General features: G+C 43.8%; 1 protein-coding gene and 1 long non-coding RNA gene across 7 annotated transcripts in view; one reads left to right on the top strand and one right to left on the bottom strand.

Annotated features, from left to right (window-relative positions):
• Positions 1-11,125, bottom strand: part of LOC115476987 — a 65,929-nt gene extending 54,804 nt beyond the window's left edge. Inside the window, exon 1 of the long non-coding RNA XR_003943254.1 lies at positions 11,037-11,125. This is a non-coding gene — a long non-coding RNA (uncharacterized LOC115476987). The remainder of the gene's footprint in view (positions 1-11,036) is intronic.
• Positions 11,126-11,245: 120 nt separating this feature from the next.
• The window catches only part of ALG1 (ALG1 chitobiosyldiphosphodolichol beta-mannosyltransferase), a 45,327-nt gene continuing 38,456 nt past the window's right edge, over positions 11,246-18,116 (top strand). The window contains exons 1-2 of one of the 6 annotated variants that reach the window (XM_030213609.1): positions 11,246-11,320; positions 13,236-13,313. Coding sequence is in view for 4 of the 6 variants with exons in the window: in XM_030213604.1 (XP_030069464.1) it covers positions 11,492-11,762; positions 13,236-13,313 (349 nt within the window). In the remaining 2 variants the exon portion in view is untranslated. Of the gene's footprint in view, positions 11,321-11,441; positions 11,763-11,787; positions 11,943-13,235; positions 13,314-18,116 lie in introns of those variants that run through there. The other 5 variants (XM_030213604.1, XM_030213607.1, XM_030213605.1 and 2 more) reach the window with 5 other exon arrangements.

Raw genomic sequence — 18,116 nt, 5'->3', positions numbered from 1 at the left:
AAAGGTCAGTACGAGAAGTTTAAACTGAATGCGGAAGCGGACAGGGAGCCATTGCAGTGACTTGAGGAGTGGGCTAGTGTGGGTTTAACGATTCTGGCGGAAAATAAGTCGTGCCGCAGAATTTTGGACAGATTGGAAAGGGGAGAGAGATGGCTGAGTGGAAGACCAGTGAGAAGCAAATTGCAATAGTCCAAGCGAGAGATGATAAGGGTTCTGGCAGCGTATTCAGAAAGGGAGGGGCGAATTTTGCTAATATTGTAGATAAAGAAACGACAGGTTTTGGCAATCTGTTGAATATGTGCAGAGGAGAGAGAGGAATCAAAGATGACTCCAAGGTTACGAGCTGAGGAGACAGGGAGGATGTGAGAGCCATTAACAGAGACAGAGAAAGGGGGAAGAGGGGAAGTGGGTTTAGTGGGAAAAATGAGAAGTTCAGTTTTGGTCATGTTGAGCTTTAGATGGTGGTGAGACATCCAAGCAGCATTGTCGGAAAAGCAGGCTGAAATTTTGTCATGGATCGAGAACAAAATCACATATAAGTGACCCCTTCACCCAAAAGGGCTACTGTAGTGGTGCACAGTTGGGGGTGGTGGGTTTTGGAAGGCTCAGCAAACAAGATAAGGGAGCAACAGTGAGATGTATACCTGGGAACTTTATATGAAGTTCACAGCAGTGTCTCCTAGGATGACCTACTGCTCTACTGGGATGCCTGTGGCCAGTCTACTAAGAATGCTGGCTGCTCCTATATCCCAATGCCTTGATTTCTGCATTTTTCACTTGGATCTTTTTTTTTTAACGTACCAAAAAGATAAACGCATAGAGAACAAAAACATCTTGCATGTGGCCATTTTTAAAAAAGAAAAGATAGATGTTTTCCTGTTTCAAAAATGGCTACATTTCCTATTCAGATTTGGGACGTTTAGCACAAGATGTCCAAAGTCTGACTTAGACATCATATCGAAAATGCCCCTCCACATATGAGATTGGTACTAAATAATCCTTAACTTAAACTTAATTCTCTATTTCCAGAGCTCATTGCTGGCATTGAGTCTTGCAAATGAAACTTGTATTATTAGGTCCTGACAAAGCTAAATGATTACTACCATGCCTGCTGTATTTTGGGATTGCGAGACTGGTACTATAGAATCCCAACAAGCTGATTCACTTTTATGTATCCCCTTTTGTTATGAGGTCAGTATTATCTGACCCTATAATTTTTTTTTTGTTGTTCTTAGTTGTCATACTTAGAGAAAACGCTATTTTGGAGTCTGAGAGTTTTTTTTCTATCTGCATAAACGAGATACGTGATTCTTTTTTAGCAGTTTACACTAGCTTCAGGGAGACCAGTGCAAGCAAATCTATACCCTGTATGCCCCAATTTAAGGTAATAAGACCCTCTTTTTCTTCTTTTGGTTTTATTATTTTTGCATGTTTAAGTATGTCACTTTGTATGTGCATGTGCCCACTCTTTTACTAATTTAATTAATATAATAGCAGGTTATGAATTTTATGATTGTATTATGTTTTTTATTTTTAGGTGTCACATGTTTCTACAAGAATAAATATGCTCCTGCTGCAGGCAGTTTGCTGCCGAAACATATTTATAGAATATAAGCACATTTTTATTTAGAAAGTTGTGTTTTAATATATTTACTTATTAGCCACTGGCCTGTCCTTTTAGCAGCTTCTGTGTGCCTCTCATTTTGTAATTTGGACAGAATGAACCAGCCCAAGTCACCTAAATAGGACTCATCTAAATTTGAGTAACCACAGCAGCTTAAGGAGGGCTGCCAAGTTACTGTGGGGCTAATTCACAAAACATTAGTGCAGCTTTAACCCAGTTTTAGCACAGGTTTTATTGGCCGAGCAATGCTCAAATGGTTTCAGTATAGGTATTACCTCATTCTGAAGCCATTACTTCAGACTGCATTTAAATGCATGTTAATACAGTCATTAATTACCCTGCATATATGCTAAAAAAAAAAAAAGTTTTTCACACATATTTAGAGTGGGAAACTTTTTTCCAGGTCTGGGGCAGCATTGAAAGGTTGGTTGAGCAGTATAGTGGCACCTCTTGCTTTTCTCCAGCCTGACCACCCTGCCCCAGACCGCTTCATGCATGGGAGTTTCTCCTTTATATGTTAGACAGGCTCTGCCCAGTGCATTCCAGGATAAACTGTGTGGGACAAGATTGGCAGCGGCCAGAGGTAGGAGCGTTTGAGCATTGCTCCTGCCTCATTCAAGGTATGGGGTCTGGGGGGGACTAGGCTTGGGGTGGGTCCCACTAGACCACCAGAGATGTTTTTTGGGACTGGGGGAGGGGACTGCGAGAGAAAGGGGGACTGGGGGTTCACTAGACCACCAGGGCATTTTTTTTAACATTAGGGGAAGGGTATGGTCTGGTCAGGAGGGGAGGCAGGAGTCTACTAGAGCATATGGAAACAGCATTTCTATAATTCTATAAATAAATCCAATAACTACTAGTCAGAGAATTAGTCATTTATTTTAGATTTGCATAGCTTGTTAACAAAGAGGAACATCAAGCCAGCACCATAGTCTGTGCTAGATTATTCTAAGATTCAAAATGGATACATTTTTAAAGGCTAACCCACAGATGTGGCAATGAATCCATTCTATTGAAAAATGGCAAATACAAACATAGGAGGGTTAGACAGAATATAGATGGCCCATCTCTGGATCATAAATGTATCACTCTGCTGCCTAGGTAAGAAAAGGAAAATATTCCAACAGACAGCTTATACTACTACTACTACTTATCAATCCTATAGCGCTACTAGATGTACACAGCGCTGTACACCGGACATGAAGAGACAGTCCATGCTCAACAGAGCTTAAAATCTAATTAGGACAAACAGGACAAATAAGGGATAAGGGAATTACTAAGGTGGGAATGATAAAACATGGGTACTGTACAAGTGAGCAAGGGTTAGGAGTTAAAAGCAGTATCAAAAAGGTGTGCCAAGATTTGAAGACGGCCAGAGATAGAGTTTGACATACCGGCTCAGGAAGTCCATTCCAGGCATATGGTGCAGCGAGTTAAAAGGAATGGAGTCTGGAGTTAGCAGTGGAGAAGAAGGGTGCAGATAAGAGAGATTTACCCAGTGAACAGAGTTCCCAGAGAGGAGTGTAGGGAGAGATAAGAGTGGAGCGGTACTGAGGAGCTGCACAGTGAATGCACTTGTAAGTCAATAAGAAGAGTTTGAACTGTATGTGGAAATGGATAGAAAGCCAATGAAGTGACTTGAGGAGAAGGCTAACAAAAATAGTGACACTGGCAGAATATAAGTCATGCAGCAGAAATTTGAACAGATTGAAGGGGAGAGAGATGGCTTAATGAGAGACTTGTGAGAAGCAAGCTGCAATAGTGTAGCAAGAGGAAATAAGAGTGTGGATAAGGGTTCTGGTAGTGTGCTCAGAAAGGAAAGGACAAATTTTGGTGACATTATAGAGAAAGAAATGACAGGTTTTAGCAGTCTGAATATGTGCAGAGGAGAGAGGAGTTGAAGATGACCCCCAAGGTTATGAGCTGAGGACAGGGACAATGATAGTGTTATCCAGAGATAGAGAATGGGGGAAGATGAGAGGTTGGTTTAGGGGGAAGATAAAAAGCTCAGTCTTGGTCATGTTTAGTTTCAGATGGTAGTAAGACATCCAGGCAGCAATGTCAGACAGGCAGGCTGATACTTTGGTCTGGATTCCTGCTGAAATTTCTAGTGCGGAGAGGTAGATCTGAGAGTCATCAGCATAAAGGTGATACTGAAAACCATGGGATGAGATCAGAGTGCCAAGAGAAGAAGTACAGATGGAGAAGTGGTCCCAGGAGAAATCCCTGAGGTACACCAACTGATAGTGGAATAGAAGTGGAGGAGGATCCACCAGAGTATACACTAAAAGTACGATGGGCAAGATAAGAAAAAAAAAATCAGAAAGAACAGAGTCGTGAAATCCAAGTGACGACAGCATATCAAGGAGTAAGCGGTGATCAAGTGTAAAAAACAGCAGACAGATCGAGAAGGATGAGGATAGAATAGAGACCTTTGGATCTGGCCAGGAATAGGTCATTGGAGACTTTAGCAAGCACTGTTTCAGTTGAATGAAGAGTGCGAGGTGGATCAAGAATAGCTTGAGATGAAAGAAAGTCAAGACAACGGCGGTGAACCGCACATTCAAGTACCTTGGATAGGAAAGGAAGGAGGGAGATGGGACGATAGTTGGAAGGACAGGTAGGATCCAGTGAAGGGTTTTTGAGGAGTGGTGTGACTATGGCATATTTGAAGGCATCAGGAACAGTCGCAGTGGAAAGTGAAAGATTGAGTATATGACTACTACTACTACTTAACACTTCTAAAGCGCTACTAGGGATATGCAGCGCTGTACAGTTTAACAAAGAAGGACAGTCCCTGCTCAAAGGAGCTTACAATCTAATGGACAACATGTGCAGACAATCAAATTGGGGCAGTCTAGAGTTTCCCTGAATAGAGGTAGAATGGTTAGGTACCGAAGGCGACTTTGAAGAGGTGGGCTTTGAGCAAGGATTTGAAGACGGGCAGGGAGGGTGCTTGGCATATGGGCTCAGGAAGTTTATTCCAAGCATAGGGAGAGGCGAGGCAGAAAGGGCGGAGCCTGGAATTGGCGGTGGTGGAGAAGGGTACAGAGAGGAGGTTTCAGGTAGGAGTGTAGGGGGAGATAACGGTAGAGAGGTAATGAGGGGCTGCAGATTGAGTGTATTTGTAGGTTAGTAGGAGAAGCTTGAACTGAATGCGGTACCTGATCGGAAGCCAAAGAAGTGACTTGAGGAGAGGGGTGATATGAGTATATCGGTCTAGGCGGAAGATAAGACGTGCAGCAGAGTTCTGAACGTATTGAAGGGGGGATAGATGGCTAAATGGGAGGCCAGTGAGTAGGTTGCAGTAGTCAAGGCGAGAGGTGATGAGAGAGTGGACGAGAGTTCGGGTGGTGTGCTCAGAGAGGAAAGGGCGAATTTTGCTGATGTTATAAAGAAAGAAGCGACAGGTCTTGGCTATCTGCTGGATATGCGCAGAGATATGACAGATAAAAGGGATAGTGCTAAGTAGATGGGTGGGAATAGGATCAGAGGAACAGTTAGTTAGTTTCGAGGAAAGAAAATGTGCAGTTTCGTCTTTAGTGTAGTTATAGTGTAGCTGTATGGACAAATCAGAGGTTAATAGGTGAAGGCTGAGAGAAAAACTCAGTCTCAGCATTTTCTATCAACAAATGTAGAATATTTTCCTTAAGTATTCTAGACTAACATTAACCATTTATTTACCAGATTCCACAAGCACCAGGGCATTTTTTTAACATTAGTGTAAGGAGGGCGGGTCAGGTCAGGAAGGGGGCCGGGGGTCAGTAGACCACCATGGCATTTTTTTTAATGTTTGGGGAAAATGGGGGTCGGGTATGTGGGTCAGGGTGGGTGGCACTAGACACCAGGGATACGTTGGGATGGGGGGGGGGGTAAGGGGTTTCATTTAAATATCAACTTTCCTGTCATTGACTGAGCCAATCACCTTTCAGAAAAATTAACATTAAGTGCAGAGTCATGCAGCAATTTAAATGCCGCATTAATTTGCATGCACATTAGTTTGATAATGCTGTGGCAACTATTTTGCACTAATCTCATGGTAGAGTGAAGTCTCCACCGCAAACCTTTGAGTATTGGCCTCTCAGTTCTTAGAAGAGGGATGGACAACCATGGTCCTCCAGGGCCACAATCCAGTCAGGTTTTCAAGATTTCCATACTGAATATGCATAAGATTGATTTGCATTTACTGCTTCCATTGTATGCAATTAGATCTCATGCATATCATTGTGAATATCTTAGAAACTTGACTATGTTGTGCCTTCAAGATCCATGGTTCTCCACCCCTACTATACAGGGAGACTTATTGGGGTGACTCACATCGCTGAGACCAGTTGATTCACTATTTAAGACTGTGGCAGAAGACAGTACAGCTATTAATAGGATTCTACAGTAAAGAATAGCCAATAGTATCTGATTTATTATAAGAGATCATAATTATTCTCTGTAGTAAAATGTATTAGCCTTGTCACTTAATTGACATGGAGGGGGATAATCGAACGGGGGTGCCCATCTCTAAGGACAGCACTGTAAAGGGGCGGGGCAACCCGTATTATCAAAACAAGATGGACATCCATCTTTCGTTTCGATAATACGTTCGGGGACGCCCAAATCCTGAAATTTAGGTTGACCTTAGAGATGGTCGTCCCCGGTTTCTGGCGATAATGGAAAGCAGGGATGCCCATCTCAGAAACGACCAAATCCAAGCCATTTGGTCATGGGGGGAGCCAGCATTGGTAGTGCACTGGTCCCACTAACTGAACGGATCCGGAAAGGAACGGGCATGCATGAAGGAAATTGCATGCAAATGAATTGCTCGCTGTTACCTCATTTACACACGATTTCCTTCCTAAGGAGGGGAAGTGACGGCAGTTGAGGACGTCCTTCTCTGCAATGGCAGTTGAGGACGTCCTTCCCTGTGACGCCTGCAACGGCAGTTGAGGATGTCCAAAATGTGGATGTTTGTGAGAAGGACATCCATGCCTGCTATGCCTCTGAAACCCCCTTTATTTGGATTTTGGATCACAAGTAGCAGCAGTGGGATTTGAACCAGCCACCTCTAGATTGCAAGACCAGTGCTCTAACCACTAGGCCACTCCTCCACTCCCTTGAAATTTGGCCCATCCCTGTGGGGGGCAGTTGAGGATGTCCAAAACGTTTGAAAGAAGGACGTTCTTGTCTTCGTTATGCCTTCGCTGACACACACATACCTCCCCCCTCACAGGGATGGCCAAATTTCAAGGGAGTGGAGTGGAGGAGTAATTGTCTATTGCTTGTGTATGCTAATGTCAGCATACACAAGAAATGGACAATCCAAAAAAAAAAAAAACGAAAAAAAAAACCTTCTGTGCAGTAACCAAAACAAGACACCTAATGTGCTCAGGAACTAACAAGCACTAGTTCAGGTGAGGAACTGATCAAATAGAAATGCCTTCAGCAACTTACAAAATAATAATCAGTAACATATGTAAATGTATTAGGCAAAAAGTTCCACATCTTAGAAGCCTGCAGTATGAACAAATGTATAGTGATGATTCTTACAACTTGGATAGTGAAGCATGAGATATTCCCTAGATGAAGGAGCATTTCTTGAAGGCAGGTCTATCAGGTTCTGCATATAACTAGGCAATAGGATGTACAAAATTTGGTAAACAAGTATGCAAAGCTTAAAGGTGATCTGAGAAGTTACTGGAAGTCAATGCAATTTAACCAGGAGAGGAGTTGCCTTAGAACAGTAGGGAGCTCCACACACACGGTTGGCAGCGGTATTCTGCGTTGACTGTAATTTCCTGATTAAGGAGCACTTCAAACCTGAGTAAACAGCATTAAAAAAAAGTAAATGACACCAGCTGCACATATTGTAACAGGACATGTTTATCCACTCCTAATTATAGCTACGTCATGCAAGGTTCCACGTTAGGAGTTACGGACCAAGAAAGGGATCTGGGTGTCGTCGTCGATAACACACTGAAACCTTCTGCTCAGTGTGCTGCTGCGAATAGAATGTTGGGTATTATCAGGAAAGGTATGGAAAACAGGTGTGAGGATGTTATAATGCCGTTGTATCGCTCCATGGTGCGACCGCACCTTGAGTATTGTGTTCAATTCTGGTCGCCGCATCTCAAGAAAGATATAGTAGAATTGGAAAAGGTGCAGCGAAGGGCGACTAAAATGATAGCGGGGATGGGACGACTTCCCTATGAAGAAAGACTAAGGAGGCTAGGGCTATACAGCTTGGAGAAGAGACGGCTGAGGGGAGACATGATAGAGGTATCAAACATATAAACGGCGAGTGACCGTACTCACTCGCAAATGCGCAGTAAAGACCTTCTCTGCCCCGCCCCCGCGTCAATACGTGATGACGGGGGGCGGTACACAGAGGGTCTGTACTGCGCATTTCTGAGGGAGGGATACCGCCGTCTATCGCTCCCCCCACCCGAGTCGCCGCCGCCCCGCCACCCACCTTCTACCCGGTCAGGCCCTTGCTCCACTATTGAAACAGCGAGGGTCCGGGAACGCAGCACTGAGCTCTGCTGAGCTGCCAACATCGCCCTTCGTTCTTCTTCTCTGCCTCTATCCCGCCCTCGACGTTACATCACACGAGGGCGGGACAGGCAGAGAAGAAGAACGAAGGCCGATGTCGGCAGCTCAGCAGAGCTCAGTGCTGCGTTCCCAGACCCTCGCTGTTTCAATAGCGGAGCGAGGGCCCGGCCGGGTGGAAGGTGGGTGGTGACGGATCGGTGAGGGTGGGGCGAATTCGGGGGGGGAGGGGAGGGGCGGGGGAGGGCCTTTCAACCCCCCCTTCCTATAATAGCCCGTTTTTACGGGCTCAAAGGCTAGTATAAAATAATGAGTGGAGTGGAACAGGTGGATGTGAAGCGTCTGTTCACGCTTTCCAAAAATACTAGGACTAGGGGGCATGCGATGAAACTACAGTGTAGTAAATTTAAAACAAATCGGAGAAAATTTTTCTTCACCCAACGTGTAATTAAACTCTGGAATTCGTTGCCGGAGAAAGTGGTGAAGGCGGTTAGCTTAGCAGAGTTTAAAAAGGGGTTGGACGGTTTCCTAAAGGACAAGTCCATAAACCGCTACTAAACGGACTTGGAAAACTCCAAAATTCCAGGAATAACATGTATAGAATGTTTGTACGTTTGGGAAGCTTGCCAGGTGCCCTTGGCCTGGATTGGCCGCTGTCGTGGACAGGATGCTGGGCTCGATGGACCCTTGGTCTTTTCCCAGTATGGCATTACTTATGTATAAATCCGCAAACGAACCTTTTCCAGAGATGGGAAGGCGGTAGAACGAGAGGACATGAAATGAGATTGAAGGGGGGCAGACTCAGGAAAGATGTCAGGAAGTATTTTTTCACGGAGAGGGTGGTGGACGCTTGGAATGCCCTCCCGCGGGAGGTGGTGGAAATGAAAACGGTAACGGAGTTCAAACATGCGTGGGATATGCATAGAGGAATCCTGTGCAGAAGGAATGGATCCTCAGAAGCTTAGCTGAAATTGGGTGGCGGAGCAGTTGGGGGGAAGAGGGGGTGGTGGTTGGGAGGCGAGGATAGGGAGGGCGGACTTATACGGTCTGTACCAGAGCCGGTGATGGGAGGCGGGACTGGTGGTTGGGAGGCGAGAAATACTGCTGGGCAGACTTATATGGTCTGTGCCCTGAAAAGGACAGGTACAAATTCAAGGTAAGGTATACACATATGAGTTTGTCATGGGCAGACTGGATGGACCATGCAGGTCTTTATCTGCCGTCATCTACTATGTTACTATTGTTATGTACTTATGTACCCTAGCCAAGATAATGTTCAAGCACCTCATTTACAACTCTCTTTAACTAGTCCCTTATTTTCTTATTCTTGTTGCTCTATCTTATCTGTTTATATGTTCCATCTTTGCTTACATCCTATGCTGTCTATTAAAATGTTTTATTGTGTATTGTCTTAGCACTGTAATGTAGGATACTATGCCATAATTTGTATTGTCGTTTGAATATTTTTACTGCTGTAATTGTCTATTGCTTATGTTTGCCTTATTCTTGCTGTACACCACCTTGAGTGAATTCTTTCAAAAACGTGGTAAATAAATTCTAATAAATAAATAAAAATCAAATTAGGAAAGAACTAATGTTTGGACCAAAGCACGGAAGTCGGAGTTCAAAAAGAAAGGGTGCAATCGCTTCAATCTCCACAATGTATTGAAGACACAAGAAACCACCTTAGACACCTGAGGTTCAAAGGTCAAATACTGGTCAATGGTTATACCCAGGATTTTCATAGCAGTAGCTAATGGGCAAGTTATATTATCTATCATGAAATTCTGAATAACCACAGGGAGATAGGGATTAGTCAGAATCAGGATTTGGTTTTGTCTTTGTTAAATTTAAGTTTGAATTCAGTGGTCCAAGATTCCATCAGATTGAAGCCAGATTTGATGGTTGGCAAGATCTCTGATAAATTCTCCAAAAACAGAATATAAATGTTGACATCATCAGCATATATGAAGGACTTAAAACCTCTCGATTCCACTGAACTACCTACTGGAGCCATCATCAAATTGAACAGGTTAGGGGAAAGGGGGAATCTTGAGGAACACCACAAACCAAGGGCCAGAATGGAGACAAAAGACCAGCCTGCTTTACTTGATAGCGTCTAGATTTTAGAAATCCACTGACGCTGCAAGACTGTACCACAAATACCAAAATGATCCATCAAGTTTAGTAAAATGCAATGATCAAGTGTATCAAAAGCACTAGACATGTCAAACTGCAAAATTAAAAGTTACCTACCTAGGTTCAGTTCTTTCCTGAAATTGGCTATCAGGGTGGTAAATATGCAGGCCTGAACCCTGATTAAGAGCTATGTAGAATGTTATGCGAGTGAAAGAATTCCATGAGTTGGAGAGGATGCCAAACTTTCCATCAGCTTTACTAAGAATGTGTGATGGAAGCCACTGGTCTGTAATTAGATAGGTCACTCCTAGTAGCTGTGGGGTTCTTTGGGATAGGAGTAAGACTTGTACAACCCTTGCCTATATGGAAAAACCTTGAGATAGCATGATGAGACAACAAATAAATCTGGGGCAGTCTTCAGTAAGTAGCTGGGGCAGGTATCCAATAAACAATGTGAAAATGAATATTTCGAAAGAAAAAAATTTAACAGAATCTAATGTTGGCAATAAAAAGGATGACCACACTCTATCTGCTGGAAAGCACCCTATAGGACTGATAGGTACATTAAAATGATAATATTACTGACAGTTTTATGTTTATATATATTTTCAATGATGTTTCTATTTATTGATATTTTGACACGTTTTTTCAGGTCCCTGTTTTTAGTGATTTTCCAATAAAGTTTGGTCTGCATCAATTTGCCCATTGAAAGTCATTGAGTAATCCCTATCCTTACCATTACATATTGCAGCAGCAACAGTTATTTGTTTGCTATACCCTGGACTCGCTCATTCTGTATTCCATCGAAACACCTGCTCAAATATGTGCCTTGCATTTATTAGTTACCATTACCGCACCACTATATCAGCACTTCTCTGAATAAGCCACATCCAGACTGTGAAAGTGCTCTCCGTGCGCTGACGCTTCCGGCTTCGCAGCTGCCTCTGTTTCCGCCTGTATCAAAAGTTAGGGCTCAGCCTTTATCCCATGGCTACACTAGCAACCTACCCAAAGCCACAGGTAGTCCGGATTATTTGTTGTTGTTATTATTGAAGGTGTTCTTTTTTAATCCAGTTTATTATATTATTAGACCATTGCGGGGCGGAAGTATCCCGAATAATCAAGCCCCTTCTGGTCATGTGACGTGACGTGACGTCAGTCACAGGTGCCGCCCTGCGTCCGCAATGGTAGATGATCGGTATGCGGCAGGCTGTAGTGTGGATGCTAGGTGTGGCGGGCTGTATTTGTATGCTGGCATGGAGCAACGGCGAAGCCTTGCTACAATTTACGATACTGCTAGCGCTGATGAGTGTGGTCTTGTGGCAACTCCGGGTTTTTTCACCGGATCGGGCGCACGTTTGCGTGCTGGTGCTCGGAGACCTGGGCCGTAGCCCCCGCATGACGTACCACGCGCTCTCTCTGTCACGCCACGACTACAGCGTCAGCTTGGTCGGCTTCCGGGGTGAGAAAGGATGGAGTAGGGAGTAGACTGTGTTCAGGAGAGACCAGACAGTTCTTTCCAGTCTTGCTTTTCTTACCTTTTGGAATATCCTGTTATCTAAAGTTCCCTCGTGCATAGCTGCCAACTTACCTAACTCCAGGGGGGAGACTTCTGGTTTTCAGCATACACCCCATCAGTGTGGTATACCGTATTTGTAGCCCCAAAGGCTATCCATTGAAATCAGTGTTGCAAGTTCGTAGTTGTCAGGTTTTCAGGATAACCACAATGAATATGCATGAGATAAATTTGCATAGAATGGAGGTAATATTTGCACATTTATCCTGTGCATATTCACTGTGGATATCATGAAAACCTGACTGGTTTGAGAACTTCTGTTTTAGAAAGTAGAAATACTAGTACTCATTTTGGGGGAAAAAGAACTCCAGTTATTAATTTTGCATTTTTTCTTATGTAATGTTGCACTCCTTCTTGAGGGTTCCTAAAATTCTGCACCATAGCACCTATTGCAGAGGTGCCTGAATGTTTTCAAAAATGGACCACATAATGAGAAGTTCAATATCTGAGCAGGCTGCAACATTATCTTGACATGTTATAGCCTGCACTTTGTATGGCTATATTGAAGTTTCAGAGGCATATGCAGAGGCTCATTGCAGGGCTTCATTTGCTTAAGTCTCAGATACTCATAGAGTTATCCCTGATTTGTACTCTGCAAAATGTGTACATCTCTTCCAAAATTGTACTGAATTTTGGTTTTGGTTTCAGTCCCAAATCAGCCTGAAGTCCAAATTCAGCCTTTTTCAGTTTTGGGTGGAAATACTTCTTCATTTTCAGCTGAAGCAGGCTTGACCCCTCTCTCTCTCTCTCTCTCTCTGCTCCTCCCCCCTCCCCTCCTGTCTCCCTAACAGGAGTGTGCTGAACCCCTTCCTCTCACCCCCTCCCCCTCCCTCAACCCTGAGCCTCCCCTAGAGTCCCTGGTGGTCTAGTGGTGTAGTCAGGGGGCTGGGACAGGAGTGAGCAAACCTCAAAATGGTTGTTGCAACCTCCAGATGATATGCTGTTCAAACCAGTTGTGAGACAAGCAGTATTCAAAATGTGAAGCTATGAACTGTGTTGGTAGCTTCAGACGTGGTTAGGTAGGAGAGAAGTAGATTCCTCTGCTTGTCAGAGAGATAGGGAAAGGAGTGGAGCAGGGCAATTGTGCTTGCATCAGAGGCTTTACGGAAAGTTAAGTGAATGCATTGGGATGAATGAGCGAGGGTGGCTGCATTGGAGTGGATAACATTGGGCTAGGCGGGTGAATACAGGGGGAGCATGGGTTGGATAGGTCCATCCTTGCTCCTAAATTCTGGAAGTAATTTCTAGTTCTGGGCTAGATTCATCCAGGCCTCAGTGATTGAAACTATCTTGTATGGCATAACAAGCAATGTGAAAGTTAACATAATGTACTAAACATATAATTTCATTTTCTGATAGGCTCAAAACTCCATAAGGATGTTTTATGTAACAGTAAAATAAAGATTGTCCCGATTTCTGAAGTTGCAGCATTAAAAGGTAACCTACTATTTTAATTTCACCTTTATGCCAGCTATTATTGGCTGTAGCTCTCTTGTTTTTATACAACATACTTTCTGGTAAGGGAGGAACACACCAATGTATGCTTACACCATGTTTGTGCAAGGTCCATGGTGATGCGTTTGCAGAAGTGATTCAGGTAGTGGTTTTAAACTTAATCATTTATGGACTTCTTCATGCATAATTAGCCAAACAGTATGCTGCATCTCTCTGCCTTGGAAAAATAGAGTAAGCAGGCACATTTTTCAAGCCTATCTTTGTCTATTACTAGTAAAAAAAGGCCCGTTTCCGAAACCAATGAAACGGGCGCTAGCATGTGGTTTTGTTTTGTGTGTGTATGTGTCACAGAGTTATTTTGTGTGTGTGAGGGTGCGGTGTGTGTGCAGGTTGTTGATGTGTGTTTTTTTTTGTTTTGTTTTTTTGCTTGGGGGTTGGGGGATGTGCTGTGCTGTGCTGGCAAAGTGGGTTGGATTGGTGTGTGGCTTTGAGGGTGTGTTTCTGTTGTATTGTGTGTGTGTGTGGTTTTGTCTGTCAAGGAGGTTTGTGGAGGGGGGTCTTTCTGTTGGTGAAATGTAATGTGGTTGTAGAGGGGTCAGCCTTTGTTGAGTGTTTTTTTTTTCCATGTTTTTTTTTGTGTTGTGCTGAGGCAGCAGTGTTGTTTTAGATGGGCGGAAGGTAGAGGAGCACGTTCTTTGTCTGTCGGTATTTTTTTGGCCGTTTCAGGGCTGCTGTAGGGGAATGCTGGAAGAGAAATGTGCTGTTGGAAGCAGCGCCATCTTTTTCCATTGGGCTGGGGTTCTGGGCATCCTGGAGGTGGGTGACGGCTTGCCTGAGGACGGGGATGGTTGTTTTAAGTTGGTGGAAGGGAGAAGAGTACGGTCTCGGGCCGTCGGGGGGTGATCCGGTATGTTTGGTCCATTTCAGGCCGGTTGCAGGGGAATGCTGGAACATTTATGCGCTGCAGGAATCAGCGCCGTCTTTTTCCGGGTGCTCGGGGAATCCCCGAGGTGGGAGACTGCTTGCCTGAGGCTGGGGATGGTTGGGCACGTCCTTGGCCGCTTCGGCAAAAGGGGAAGAGGAAGGGGTGGTGAGTTACCTGCAGCCGCCCGAGAAACCATGTATTCTTTGTTTGTTTTGTATTATTAGTTTGCATTTCTGTTGAAGAAAGAGTGGATGCCTTTCAAATGATGGAGGTGGTGCGTCGGTGTGCGGTTGTTTCGTTAGTTTGGCAGCCAGTCTCCAGTGATTCCTAGGCAGGGAAGGAGTACTCCTCCCCCTTCCTTGGTCGCTGTTTGCTGCTGGCTGGGTCGCGGGTAATCCTTCCAGCTGGGCCGCAGCTTGTCCTGTTCGCCCACGTCCCAGATGGTGACGGGCACGTTGTTTTCCGGCTCCTCTGACTCCATGTCAAGCGATCCCAAATATAGTCTGTGCTATAGGCCCTCTGGCACTCTTCAGTACTGGGCATTAGGCATTTAAAAATTTCTCTCCCCCCTCCCCCGGTCTATTTTTGCACATACCACAGCAGGATATTCTTCTCTCGTTCCAGCGGTGGTTCTGTGGTCTCCGTGCTGCACAGATAATGAGCCATTCTGCTGGGGAATGCTCCTCCCTTATTGTCACGTAGTTGCCTCTGATTGGTCCGTCTTACGTTGCCTAGTGTTGCCTGGGAACGGTGTTGTGATGGTCCTTTGTGTTTCAGAATGTTGAGGGTGTTTTTTCTGATTGGTCCGTCATGCGAGGGCGGGGCAGAGAGACATGGTCAGTGTTGTGGCTTCACCACCATGAATCCATGAACCCTTCAGTGAGTGTCTTCAGAACGTTGAGGGTGAGTTTTATTATAGTAGATTATTATCAATAAAATTTTATACAGTCAAAAACACTAAAAACCATTAAATAATAACAAAAATCTGAAAAAGAAATTCTAAAGAAACAAAGCTACTCAGGAAAAACAAAACAACTGCAATGTTGCCCACATTAATTGAAGAGAAGGAGAAAAAGTAAAAATAAAGAAAAAAACAACAACAAGGGTCATAAATCCCTAGCAATAAAATGCGCCTGCTACTTCCAGGACCGAGAATATATTAAAGTTTCCAGTGGCGTTTTTTTTGAACAGACTGTGGACAAGTTGGACAATTTAGATATTCAGTGATCCAGTGTTGAGGCTCCAATAGAGTCATCTATGCTTCAAGTTCCTATCTTGCAGAATAGGGTCAGGTAGAATGATGAAGAGAGTGCTCCAGTTCTGGAATCTTCTTGTGAGGTTGGGAGGCAGGGATAGTGCTGGGCAGACTTATACGGTCTGTGCCAGAGCCGGTGGTTGGGAGGCGGGGCTGGTGGTTGGGAGGCGGGGATAGTGCTGGGCAGACTTATACGGTCTGTGCCCTGAAGAGCATAGGTACAAATCAAAGTAGGGTATACACAAAAAGTAGCACACATGAGTTGTCTTGTTGGGCAGACTGGATGGACCGTGCAGGTCTTTTTCTGCCGTCATCTACTATGTTATTATGTTACTATGTAGATATTGAAAATTGAACTATCCTTTTGATGTCCTTTGTAACTGACCGGGATACATTTTTAGTTTGAAGGTCTTATTTCAAGAGAGGAATTATTTTGGATTTAGGTTTTGTGCGAAAAGACAATGTGAAAGGGAATGTATATAATGTTGATGATATACGTTTTGTTCCATGGTCTGATCATGCAGTAGTAATTGTTAAAACTGTGTTGAAGGAGAAGGTATGGTCTAGTAAGTCTTAGAATTGGATTAGGAAGAGGTCATTTGAGCTGCAAGACTTGCAAGAAATATTGAATAAAGATTTAAAGATGTTTGAAGTTAGTGAAGAAGATTTACTGTTGAGGATTGTGTTAATGATTTGTATAACATTTTACTTGAGGCAATCGAATAAACAACAAAAAGTAGTTAGAAATCACAAAGCACCTTGGTTTAACGAGGAATTATGTGGGTTGAAAAGTGAATTACGTAGAGACAAAAAGCAGTGGTGAACGTTTCTTTCTAGAGATACACAAGTTGAATATTTGAAGAAATTAGTGGATTATAGAGAGAAAGTGAATGAGGTTAAATGTGCATTTTTTAATGAGGAAAAAGCCTCTGTTTGTCCCTGGTCACTGCTTCAATATTTTCTGTGACTCTCTGGGTTTGGACTCTTCATTGGCTCAAAAACCTCCATTTTATTCTTTAATTTTTTATGCTTTTTAAACTTTTGTCAGATTATTCACTTCTAATGTCATTATTCATTTCTTTGTTATCCATCCGACGGGGTCCCATTTCGCAGTGTCGGCTTTTTCAAGGAGAACCTTGTGCTAATACTCTTTATCTACAAAATGAATAAAACCATGTCAATCTGGCTGCCTTTTACTCTGTTGCTTATATTTATCTGTGCGATGAAATTATACATTCTAAACCCCACGCTTGCTCATGAATTGGATCCTATCAAGCTCTGGTCCTCAAAAAACCTTGCATTCACTATCAAATAAAGCATGCTATATATTATAACCTTACTTGTTCTAGTACAGCATGTCTTCTCTCCGCTGATATCAGAAAGCGTCTGAAAATGGCTCTGATTTAAGTCAACGCTCATTAATTCAAAACAGCGGCTATTGGTTGAAACATTAAAGGGATGTTGTACTCACAAAAATTAAAGGGATATTATCCTTAAGAATTAAAAAAAAATTCGCCCATTGTATAACTGTGTTCAAAACATTGGGTTCCAAAGTCTGCAACCTGAACACAGCTCTCAGAAATAAAGTTTTTCCTGGATTATTCCTCTCTATATAGCTTTGATTCTAAGGGGACTGCTTCAAACAGTCCCTTTGAAGCTAACACAATAATCAGATTACCCTAGTAACCTTTGCAGCTGTTCTACATTCCTCACAGCTTAATTAACACCTAATTGAAGGCCCAGATGCACAAAGGTCCTGTTAAAGATCCATCTGTATTTCCCAAATCGGTAAAGGAGGAGTGGCCTAGTGGTTAGGGTGGTGGACTTAGTTCCTGGGGAACTGAGTTCGATTCCCACTTTAGGCACAGGCAGCTCCTTGTGACTCTGGGCAAGTCACTTAACCCTCCATTGCCCCATGTAAGCCGCATTGAGCCTGCCATGAGTGGGAAAGCTTGGGGTACAAATGTAACAAAAAAAAAAAAAATTCCCAAAGAGAATCACATGCAAGTGAACTTCTTATTGCTTTGGTGACTCAGCTTATTTGCATGCGATATAGGGGAAGCCAGTCGGCGAGCTGAGCATGCTCAGAACAGCCAATCGCTAAGCGTTGGTGCTCTGCACATGCTACAGATGACTGTCATACCGCAGTAGAGGTAGCCTTTTTTTCATTTTGCAAGCACAAAAGCACCAGGTTTTTTTGGATGGAGCAGCTTGTATGTGTTGGCGGGTGGGACAGCTCTGGCTAATGTGCAGTGACTCGGCGGCTGACAGCAGACCTGTGTGGAGGCTCCTTGCCTCCCTGCTGCCGGGAAAAGTGAGAAAAGTGCAGAATATGCTTTCTCTGCTGCTCTTGGCTGTCATTTTATGTGAGGAATCGGCATCAGGGCTTGGTTCCACCCCCAGCTGCTCCTGCTGCTTCCTTCTATTAGCCAGCTGACATCTTGAAATGCCCTATCTCCCTGAAGATGGACTCTCATTGGCTGGCTGCTGTCCCAACTCTTCCTCCCTGCAGGGCTTCCTAATGACATCATTCTTTCTGAAGCCACCCCCTCCAATGACAGAGCAGAGCTGTGAGTTGATTGGATCCAAACTTCCTGGTGTCGCC

This window comes from Microcaecilia unicolor, chromosome 8 (genome assembly GCF_901765095.1).
Source record: "Microcaecilia unicolor chromosome 8, aMicUni1.1, whole genome shotgun sequence".
Taxonomy (NCBI): Eukaryota; Metazoa; Chordata; class Amphibia; order Gymnophiona; family Siphonopidae; genus Microcaecilia; species Microcaecilia unicolor.
This window is presented reverse-complemented; position numbering and strand designations above follow the sequence as displayed.